General features: G+C 34.6%; 1 protein-coding gene across 1 annotated transcript in view; it reads right to left on the bottom strand.

The window, feature by feature from the left end:
• The window catches only part of SHOC1 (shortage in chiasmata 1), a 55239-nt gene extending 44696 nt beyond the window's left edge, over window positions 1-10543 (bottom strand). The window contains exons 1-3 of the mRNA XM_082497336.1: window positions 10464-10543; window positions 4999-5189; window positions 200-362 (exon numbers count right to left, since the gene is read on the bottom strand). Of these exons, the coding sequence (XP_082353462.1) occupies window positions 200-362; window positions 4999-5189; window positions 10464-10528 (419 nt within the window). The 5' untranslated portion in view covers window positions 10529-10543. The remainder of the gene's footprint in view (window positions 1-199; window positions 363-4998; window positions 5190-10463) is intronic.
• Between the last annotated feature and the right edge of the window lie 1479 nt (window positions 10544-12022).

The following is a 12022-nucleotide window of genomic DNA, read 5'->3' as shown; positions in this document are numbered from 1 at the left end:
ATCCCATTTTCTTAAATAATGCATATAAATTTCATCCTACTCATTTTTTTTCATAAATAACAAGAAAAGCTGAAGTCTTTATCTGTTGCAAATATAAATTAGTTAAAAAGTTAACATTCAACAGAAGATGTTAAAATGGTAATGGCATTACACACAGACTGTTATTTATGTTTAATATTATACAACAATTTGTAGATACCTGAAAATGTTCTCCTCTGTTAAATTCTGTCCTTCAGCATCTAAAAGGGGATCTTTCACTAGAAAAAAATGTAGTCTGCTCAGAAGTACAGATGAAGTGGGCAGTTTTTTACGAAAACTTTCAAGATTATCAATAAAAACAAATTCCTCTTCCATATATAAATCTGAAGAAAAATAAGAAAAAATATATTAACAAACAAAATAAACATAATAAGAATTATCAGAATAAAGAGAATTTTTGAGCAACTGTTGGGATGCTATAAATTTCAGCAAAACAATAACCACTTTTTACTTTAAATATTTTAGGATTTTTAAGCTTTAAATGCAACAAAGTCTAGACTTCCAATGGTTCATGTGATAAGCTTTGGTTTTCTTTTGCTTTTTCTTTTGTCTTATATAACACTTTTAAAAAAGATAAGGTACTTTCTTTTCATTCCCTTGTTTGCATTGTAAAGTATGATAAAGAAACTTAGTTCAGTGCAATTTTTAATGTAGACATAAGGCAGTCTCTCCATACACATCTAAACCTAAATGCAATTTTCTAATTCTGAAGCAACAAAAATGTATTTACAAAACAAGCAGTCAAAAAATATAGGTTACAAATTATTATGATTTCAAGAAAGATGTCATTATGGACACTAATTTCTTTTGAATTTGGACTTCTACTCTCCATGAGACAGAACTGATGCAGTATTTGATGCAATACTTTATATTTCCAACATAATACACACATATATACACACACATATTATACATATATAATACATACAGAAGGGAAAAGGGAGTTCTTTGTTCTTCTTACTTATTTTTTACCAACATAGAAGCCTCCTCATTTCCATATCCCCCTTTCACTCCCTGGATGATTCCCTATCTGCAGTAACCTTCTTTTCCTTCCTAGTGGCTGGAAATGATAGATACTGATTATGTTCCCCCCCAAACTGTTTTACACTGCTAACACAAACAGATGCCCATAAAGAAATTAATTAAAAAATAAATGCCTGGTTATAAAACGTCTTTGTTTAATGAGATGAACAGTTCAGGAGAGGCTAATAAATCTTCCAGTAGCCTACAAAGCTTAAAGTACCTCCAATAAAAAAATTGGCTTAATTTTCTGATACAATTTACAAAATCCTTGATCTGTTCTTCTTCCATCAGGTAACCAGGAAGACAAAGGAGGAAGCACCTTAATATTCAGGCAAATAGTGGTTGCAAAATTAGTTACTAAAATCAATCCAAAAATAAAAACTGCTTCAATGACATAAACTTGATCATGCTGTCCTCAAATTTCTCTCTTAATTTTTGTTAATTCAAATAAAGCAGGATAACTCCTAATATCCTCATGCTAACAACAGTCAAATGAGGCACAACTTTGCCCTTGATTTGCATTTATTATCCCAATTTAGCTATACTCCTAACTATTTTTTATTATATTCATTTTTATTGTATCTTTTATCGTAAGTGGCTCTAGTAATTAAAGTGTATGAAAAAAGGAGTGTTTTTCAATTAATCTCATTATTCTAATGTGATTCAAATATTTTAATTAGTGCATTTCCTTGTTAATTTTTACACATTTTAACTTCCTACTCTCCACCTCAGGAAAGCCTGCCTAAGCAAGAATGTATTTATGCATTTACTGAAGTGCGTTCCTGAAGTGGAACAGATGCAATCACATACCCAACTACTTTCCTAATACAGGATTTTGCAACTGGAGCAATAGGTAGAGTTCAAAATTCACAAATGCTGGTGTTTGAAATCCATACAAAACTGAACTGTGTTGTCACTTTGTGATTTCAGGAAGTGCAGTTCCACATTTTTAATATGCTTATTTTTCAAAATTGTAACTTAAATGCAGTGTCATCACTTTCTTCAATTCAGTAATTTCTGATCATCAAAGCACTTAAGAAAAGAACTTCAATAGGTTTAAACAGGTGCTCAAGTACTTTATCAATCTGGGAGCAAATATTCAGTTCATGTTTGAATGGGGGTTTCGCTGCCAGCGCTATCATGTGCTAGTGTAAAGTTAGTGCTCTTCAGCTTATTGGTATACAAAGATGGTTGTCATTCCACTGTGATCTCTTTCTCATAACAGACAGCCTATGCAAAACAGAAAGGGTATTAAAAGCACGCTAAATATTAAAAACTGGTTTGTAATCTGATATAAATCTAATGTAATTGGGAAGAAGACTAGAACTCTACAGTTACTGACTGAAAATAAGTTTCTAGCCTTTCCATTCAATGTGCTTCATATTTCACAGGTTTTAACTTTCTTACAGTTTTCCACTGTTATAGTCCAGGAATAATTCACTAGCTACATTTTAAATGTGTGCATAACCTATTACACTAAACTTCACAATCTTATTGGAAACATTTTTGCTTTAAACAAGAATCTTTAAATACTTCAGCTCTTAGTAAGTATTATATGCATTATTTCTTATACTATACTTCAAAAAGTGAAATAGCTGAAGAAATTGATTTTGTTCTCTGAAAGGAAGAGCAGGGTTAGATTAACAGAAATAACCATAAAACATTTTAATATAGAATCATAGAATCATAGAATCATAGAATCAGTGAGGTTGGAAGGGACCTTTAAGATCATCAAGTCCAACCATTAACCTACCCTGATAAAAACACCACCACTCCTAAACCATGTCCCTAAGCACCTCATCTACCCTTTTCTTAAACACCTCCAGGGATGGTGAATCCACCACCTCTCTGGGCAGCCTATTCCAATGTTTAATAACCCTTTCAGTGAAAAAATGCTTCCTAATATCCAATCTAAACCTGCCCTGACATAACTTGAACCCGTTTCCTCTCGTCCTATCACTTGTCGCCAGGGAGAAGAGGTCAGCTCCCATCTCTCTAAAACCTCCTTTCAGGTAGTTGTAGAGGGTGATAAGGTCTCCCCTCAGCCTCCTCTTCTCCAGGCTAAACAACCCCAGATCCCTCAGTCGTTCCTCATAAGGTTTGTCCTCCAGACCCTTCACCAGCTTTGTAGCCCTTCTCTGGACACGCTCCAACACCTCAATGTCCTTCTTGTAGTGAGGGGCCCAAAACTGAACACAGTACTTGAGGTGAGGCCTCACCAGTGCCGAGTACAGGGGGATGATTACTTCCCTAGTCCGGCTCACCACACTATTCCTGATGCAGGCCAGGATGGTGTTGGCCTTCTTGGCTGCCTGGGCACACTGCTGGCTCATGCTCAGCCGGCTGTCCACCAACACCCCCAGGTCCTTTTATGTACAAGCTGGTAGAAAAAAACCTCCCATAGTAACAAAACAAGCTATTTAGAATTCAAATATAACCTTCCTCTATTGGAAAAAATATTTTAAATGATAATTCCAAATCTTATATCATGTTCGTTCTTTTTTTTTTTTTCTCCGTACAGGTTAGATAATTACATCACCCATAATATTCCACTTCTAATAATTTTTATCTATCAGCAAATTTCCATGTTTTCGCACTCTCTGTATGTATCTTCATGCCTTTAGTGAAACCTAGTCAGTTTTGAGCTGTTAGGAGACTAGCTGGCATTAATTAGTAGGTTCTCAATGACACAAAATAGCTTGCAAATCTTTCAGAATAGCAGCTTTTAAAACTGTTAGAATTAATGCTTCCCTCAAAAGTCAACAGACTTTTCCTAACATTTCCTTCTTTAACACAAACAGAAAGTTAGACAAAGGCTTGGCAGTAACACATCAGTTACACTGAAACATAATTATTGATCTGCTAATTCAATAAACCATTGTCCAGAATAAAAAAAATATCCGGTCCCTTTAGCTTGCCCATTTATGTTTGTTTAAGCACAATAATAATCTGTAACTTCAAAAAATACAAATTTTTAAATGAAATGTATATATTTTTTTCTTTCAGAGAGTCCTGTCCATGGAAGTTTAGCTCTCTTGATTGTTCCTAAGACATAGGAAAACATCTGCATTATTTTTATTCTCTTTGTAACTACACAATATAGAGAGCTTTATTAGTTATTGAAAATTTCTCCTGTATGCAATCTAACTTTGAAAAAATCAGGATTTACTTAATCAGATCAATCAAGATACTGTCTTTCAATTATTAACTGTAATACACTTGCATTGTTGATACTATGTTCCTAGTAAATGTTATCTTGTACAATACTGTATCAAGAACCATTTGCCTCCTATGTATGACTGTGGAAAAAAGCTCTTAGTAAATGATTACACTGCTTTCCTTTTCTGAAGTAATATAATTGACAGATAAAAAAAAGAAATGTGTTCAAAAAATAAACCTACTAGTTCAGAATAATAAATTGTAACACTGTTGAATCAAACACTTTCTCGTTTTGCCTTCTGTGATCAGAATTCATTATACCTGTTAGGGCGCTACTAATCATAAAATTTCAGAAAACACATAGGAACTACCCAATTTGAACTACCTTCATCCCAGCAACAAAGCAGAAACAGCTTCCTTCTTTCCCTCCTTGACATGGTAAAAGAACATGCCACATGGATCTAATCTTACAGAGGTACAAAGGATCATTAGCATATTGATCAATAAGAACTACTTATTGTGATACTTTCTGTCACCTTCTGCCATATATTTGATCAGCCTAACACTTCTTTTGGCTTGCGCCTATCTTGAACTGTTAAGACAACCCCTGTTTCTCCAGGGTATAAATCTCTCTTAAATGGTTACAACATCTGCAATTGCAAAGGCTGTGATCACCCAAATGATCTCTTAATGTCTATGGATCATGCACAAAAAAATTATGGAAGTTAACAAGCTGAGTCCATAAAAAGTTAGAAAACAGTGAATTAAACACTTTACCTAGCCATGGTTCTTTAAATTCAGTGGCATAGTTAGTCTTCAAATATTTGTCTTCGGTGGATTCTTCTGTAGAAACATTAATCATAAGTAAAAAAGATCCTTCTATGTCAGTTTGAGAGCAGGGATTTGAACTTGGAATAACTTCTGTTAATTCATTATTAATATGGAACTCTACAGAAGAGACAGGTTTCCTAAAAAGCAGGAAAAAACAGTATCTGATATTTAACCTATTGTAAAAGCACTGTCATAACTTCCCTGACTCCTCAGTGAATCAACGTCACTCAAACAGATACTCTAAGAACTTTGATAATCACTGTATTCACTGAAGAAAATCAGAAATTACAGAGTTGTTATTACTATTCATTAGATCCATGGTTAAATCACATGTTTAATTCTTCCCCAACAAAAAGCCCTTTAAGTTTACCCCCAACATTAAACTGAACAAGAGGATAATGGTTGGAAAAAAGCATCAAATCTATTGGTGTCATAACATTTATGACAAAAATTTGCTGCTGGGTTAAATGTATAGTCTTGTTTCAAAAATCATACAGAAATTGCAAATACAGCAGTAACTGCAATAGGGAAAAGACAGGATAAATGAAGAAACAAAACCACTTCACTTTCCTGTCACTTTTCATACTAATCTCAATACTACTATTATTTGTCAGAAAAAAAACTGCTTGCCAAATAAATAGCAAAATCATTTGACTACATAAAAAAAAAAAAATCATAGTCCTGAGCTAATTATGCATCTGAACAAAATATTTGTAATTGTTAATTAAAATAGGGTCATGTTAATGTTATGTTATCCACATCAATTGACTAGAACAATAGACTGACTCGGACTGATGAGTGCTGTCATTTCTGAGGAACCCAAATTTTTTGCTCATCTATAATTATTGAAATTAATATTCTAAGTTCAGACAATTGATTTCTCAACTGTGCATCCTATTGATTTATTCAGTTTTTTATTCATCCTTCGCATCACACAATCTTGCTATTTGCTAGCCATCTGGAAGTAAATCTCATAAGCATAATCAGTATATGAGTGCACCTCTGAATTTCAGTATAGACCTCCATGTTTAGGCAGCAATAGTGAGGAATCTCTACTACACATCTTAAAAAAAACCCAACTATTTTACACAGTATAGCTGAAGAGTTAATTTTGAAACTACAAGTAGTATAGTTCACAAGCAATAACTATGCAATATTAATAACAATTAATGTCCAAAATTTAACATGGCATAAGCCTTTGAACATCCACAAACCTTAGAACACTAAGCCGAGTTACAAGTGGGTAAACTTCACTGAAATCAATGGGTTTCCCTATAGTTTTATAGAAAGATCATGACTGAGTTGCTGATTTGAGACTGCATGGGCCAGCCTTTTCCAGAGTCAAGCCCTGAATAAGGCTGCTCTGGAAAATGGTAAATAGTTTAAATGACAGACTGTTCTAAGTATGGAAACATGTGTTCAAGTCATATAGCTATGCCTGTACAGTGTTTTGAATAGAGAAGGCACTACATTAGAATTAATGTATTTAGCTTCAATTAGATCTTTACAATATGAAGTAAAACTTTCAGCAGTGTCTTTGAAATATGGACAGTTGCATCCCATCATCAAAATAAGCATGACAATTAGGTGAACATACTAAAGCTAATAAGGGGGTTTATCCAATTAAGTTATTTGGCAGTTTCTAGGAATTATAAACTCACTTCCTTATCTCTTTTCCTGCCAGGTGTCCTCTCCTCACCCACAAACACATCCTTTCCTCCTAAGTTTAATTCTTTGCTCCTTATTTCCTAGTCTCGCTCCAATTATTTTTCACTGGTACACAGATTGAGCCCACTTCATTTTAAAATAGATTAATTGAAATAATCTCAAATTTTCTGTAACTGGAATCTAATACATGCACTGACTTCCTCATTTTATATAGGTATTATGACTAACTTAAGTGCTAAAAAAAATGGTAAAAGTAAATGCTGTTTGGTCTAATAAAACTTCTTCATTTTTGGCATTTAGTATCCCTTGAGATGGCATCTAACTGATTCTTTAATTGGTCAGTGTTGATATCTAAACCATACTGTGCATTTCTAACAACTTCTTCAGGAATTTCTTTTCCTGTTACTGTTATTAGTCTAGAAAAATGTCTTGGGTGATATCTTTGAATGGGTTCTGCAGCATTGTTGTTACATTTATCACCCACCAAAGGTGCAAAGATGTATTACATCACATATAATAGTCTTATTTTTTTCTGAAGATGCAGAATGTAATTTCAATTGTTCTTCAGTGCAGCTTTCGGCATTAATCTAAACCTATAGTTCAAGCTCATTATAAGGCAGAATCATTTCAGATAGAATTCATTTTATAATTACATATTTGTCATAAAATTTCAAAATCTATATAGTTTTCTTTAAAAAGGCAGTGGTGTACTGGTTACACTGATAGATGCTGAACTGAATCAAAACCTGAAAATATAATCAAATGCTTCCAGTTCACAAGATCACAGAACCACAAAATGGCTGAGGTTGGAAGGCACCTCAGGAGGTGATCTAGTCCAACCCCAGTTAAGCTATTCAAATGCAAGTCTCTCCAAAATACCATTTCCAGGTTGGTTTTGGCATCCTAAACAACCAAGTACATTTTTTTAACTTTGATTTTGCTATTTCTATAACACAATAAAATTTCTGCACCTGTGCAAAACAGTTCTTTTCTTAAAATTATTTTTTTTTTTACTTTTCCATTTTTTTAATATTCATCAGTTAAAATCAGCCCAACTTTCACATAATGTGCATTCTTTATAACTCAAATGTTAGGGGTGAGCTAGGGCTTCAGGTCCAAACTTTTAAAAGTACTCAGACATTTCTTCACTTGGTGTCACAAGCCTAAGGACCAGATGCAAAAGAGGGCCTATACAGGTAAAAGTTAGCCACTATCAACATCTGTTAGTTATCTGAACCCTAGAGAGACATGAAATTACAAGAGGAGAAAGGCTGTTAGCCTGGGGAGTGTATTTCCCATCAACCCAAGAGTGGAATGCAAGCATCACAAGGAAACCCACTCAATTCTGCTACAAAGCCTTATAAGATATTTATCTCGCTATTGTGTTCAGAAGGTAAAGACTAGATCCAACGAACCAAACCTGAGAACATTTTCCAGTTATTTGTTGGGTTTTTCTCTTTTTCAAAAAAGAGAAGGGGAAGTTGTATTAAAAATCCCTATCAAAATAATGTTGAAAGTTACAAAGGAAGTCATTGAAATGTCAGAAAAGTTTTAACAGAACTTTGACCCTGTTTAAAAACTAACACTATGTTATACCCTACTGGGTATTGTGTTTGGTAAAGCTGTGATCATAAACAATTTTGTTTTCATATCTTCCAGTTGACTGAGTAATGAAAATGTTCAATGCTATTATCTTCACTGTTGAGCATATGGCTGAAGGCCATTTAACAAAACCTAGGTTGAACACAAATATACTATCTTGGATATTTCTAATAGCATTGCAAGAAAAACAGAAAATGAACTCATTAACATTCACAAGACTCCCATAAAAATGGTAATATTGTAACCTACATTCTATTGAACAAACCCAAGATACTCATGCTGGGTGCCAATTTAACACATCAAACCGCTGGTCTTTCAAAGTATTCAGAGTATTTCGTGTTAAAGCATTAGCACTCTCCAACCAACTTCAGCTGTGAGCACTCATCTTCTCTAGGTTGGCCAGAAAATCAGAGGAGCACATTCAGTGGATAACTGCAGAGTTTTTGGTTCAAATGACTTGCTCAAAATCACACAGGAGTTTTGACAAAGCCAAAACCAGGATCAGTTCCCCAGGTAGCATTCAACTTCCTTAACCAAGATCCAGGAATTACATAATACTAGGAAAACACAAACTCTGCAGAGTCTATTACGATAGACAAGCTGTCAGCAAGTTTGCCAATGACACCAGGCTGTGTGGTGCGCTCGACAAGCTGGAGGGAAAGGACGCCATCCAGAGGGACCTGGACAGGCTGGAGAGGTGGGCCTGTGCCAACCTCAATTCAACAAGGCCAAGTGCAAGGTCCTGCACGTGGGTCAGGTCAAGAACAAATACAGACTGAGTAGCAAAAGGTTTGAGAGCAGCCCTGAGGAGAAGGACTTGGGGGTTGTTGGTGGATGAGCTGCTCAACATGAGATGGCAGTGTGCCCTCACAGCCCAGAAAGCCAACTGCATCCTGGGCTGCATCTGACCATAGCAGGGGCTGGAACTAGATGATCTTTGAGGTCCCTTCCAACCTAAACCATTCTAAGATTCTATGATTCTATTATTACCTAATGATCAAAGAATTACACAGCAGAACACCAAGAGAGTTAACTGTCCTTTTAAATTAAGGTAAAGATATTTTTTTCCAGAAAACCTCCCATTATCTGTCTTCTATTCTTGTTTTCTTCTCCTGCAGTAACTATGTTTTTGAAAAGCTATTCACTTCCTTTTCATGCAGTACCACTTCGACAGGAAAAGCACCTCTCCATTTCTACAACAGAGGCAGAATTTCACAGATAGCCACATTATTCATTGCACACCCCTGATCTACTCTATAAGCACGACCATTTCTGTACCATGAATGAGCAGAGGATTATGCCGAAAAAAATAGTACGTAGCAATGCTATTAAAGACTGTATCATAGTAAAATCACAGAAGAGTGCCACTGTAAGGTACTGGCAAACCTGGTGCTGGCATTTTCTGTACATGATTACTTAATTCTGCAACTGTAATTTTTCTCCACAACCATTTTTTTACACAGTTTTGAAGACAACATAGATTTTAAATTGGCCTGTAAAACCAAAAATGTAATTTCTCTAATTCTTTCACACTGACAGTTGTTTGAGGGCAAAAATACATGCAATTTACTGGTTTTCTTTCATGTCTTATGTATGTTGTAAAGACTGTGTCACAAACCTGGTTTTAAAATTAACTCTACTTCAGAGTTCATCTGATATATTTTGACTTTATACATATAATTTTAAAATAAATATGTCTATCTTCAATTGCTATAATGCAAGCTTGACTTTTTATAGCTGCCTTTTAAACCTTTTCAAAGTTTCATAAATACCATTCTGCAAATAGCTTCTTCTACAGTTATGAGAGAGAATTGTCTTAGAGAGGGATGAGGGAAAAATATCTTCATGGTTTATTTTCATGTTCATGCACTGATTTCAGAGACCTTCTCCAATGTCACAAATAGATTACACAACGATTACAAAAATGAGATAAAGAAGCAGAGAACTGCATAAAATCACAATACTATTAGTGAAAAAGTCATCTTTAAGCTGTTTGCTACAGTGCACAGCTACAGCCCCCTGTACACTTGCTACTGTCAGAAAACTTCTCCATATTCTGTTATCATCATTAGTTTATGTTTCACAAAGTATATGAATCATATATAAGGAATCATATATGTTTTCAACTTAAGGTTACTGACTTTTCCAGGAAATCCTCCACAGGTAAACTTTTTGTCCATTGATCCAATACCGAAATAGCGATCATATTCTGTGCCGAAGTAACTGAGACAAAAAAAGAGAAAAAGAATCACACAGAAAATATTACAATTAATGTTCACTTTTATGTATTGATCAAACCATCACAGAAGCTAACCAAACCTTACACAGGATGTACAGAAGAAACAATGCTTTTAGTTTCTATTAGCAAAAGTAAATGCAAACACACCAGAAAGATGCAAATACTTTTATATGTATTTTCACCTCTACACTTGGAAATCACCATTTTTTTTCTGCATCTCAAAACCTCAGCAATATTTTTCAAACATCTCCCAACTAATCAGATTTAGTATTTCACTTATCTCTGATCATTGCTTTTCTTCCATAACCACATGTCCAGACAGAAAGTTTTCCAGAGATCTCTACAAACTAATCAAATATCAACATCATTTATCATGCCATACACAAAAGAATATCCATTACCCATTTGTTTCTACTTAGGCAATGAACACATTCTACCTTTAAGAGCTATATGAACTGACATACTGATACTTCCGGAAATAATTTTCTTTTTACCAGACTTACCGTATTCTGCACAAACAGAAGTTTTCCTTTAATCCACAGTAAATTTAAACTAAAACCTAAGGACTATATAACCTACTTCTAGTCCATGGCTTCCTATATTTATCATCAGCAAAGAGTCCAGTGAGATGATACTTTTCATCTTGATGTAAACAAGGAGGAAAGCAAAGCGATAATCTCCAGATGGAAAACTTCTGCCTTGCCACGCTCTGCACAAAAAAGGCATGCGATAAAATGATAAGAGACAGTTTCATTTTTTTTCTTTTTGTGCACTACCTCTTCAAACAGTCCCACTGTTTTCAAATGTTTTCTGCTTGAATTTGATATTTTATATTTAAACTTTATTTTTTGTAAAACTGACACAGTCCAAACTACGAGAAGATACTAACATTTACCTGACTTGGTATTTAACTTTTAACCTACACTTCTGCATATGCAAAACTGTACATATGCTTAGCTACACTTACCTAAACTTTGTGTGTGCAATTACAAGTGCTTATCTTAACACTTGCATTGGTCTCCTGAACTGGTGTATAAGCTGATCAGAATCAACTTAAAATCATTCCTACTATTGCTGTTTTAAGTGCTCATAAGATTCTAAAGCCTCTCAGCTTTCCCGTGCCATTATGAGCTAACAAAAGGCCTATATAAATCCTTTTATCTTCAATAAAAGCAACAGGGGAGGTTGGTAGTAATCAATTTAATTCTAAAATTAAATAGTCAACGTGGCAACTTCAGTAACTCTTCACTGAAGACCACCTTCAATGAACTATCCAACAGTTCTTTTGTCACAAAAGCCCATGTGCAGTACTGTACAAAAACTGCACAGAACCACAGAATAAATGGTGAGTTTAGGAAGCATAGAAAAATTATTCTTACACTGGGGTTTTGATTTAACAAGTTTATACCTTAGAAAAAAGTTGTGCTCAAATATTCTGGGGTGTAAAAGGCATACTGGAAA

The sequence above is a fragment of the Vanellus vanellus genome (genome assembly GCF_965231255.1).
Source record: "Vanellus vanellus genome assembly, chromosome: Z".
NCBI classification, from domain to species: Eukaryota; Metazoa; Chordata; class Aves; order Charadriiformes; family Charadriidae; genus Vanellus; species Vanellus vanellus.
Note: the sequence above shows the minus strand (reverse complement) of the source record. Positions and strands in the feature narration are given on the sequence as shown.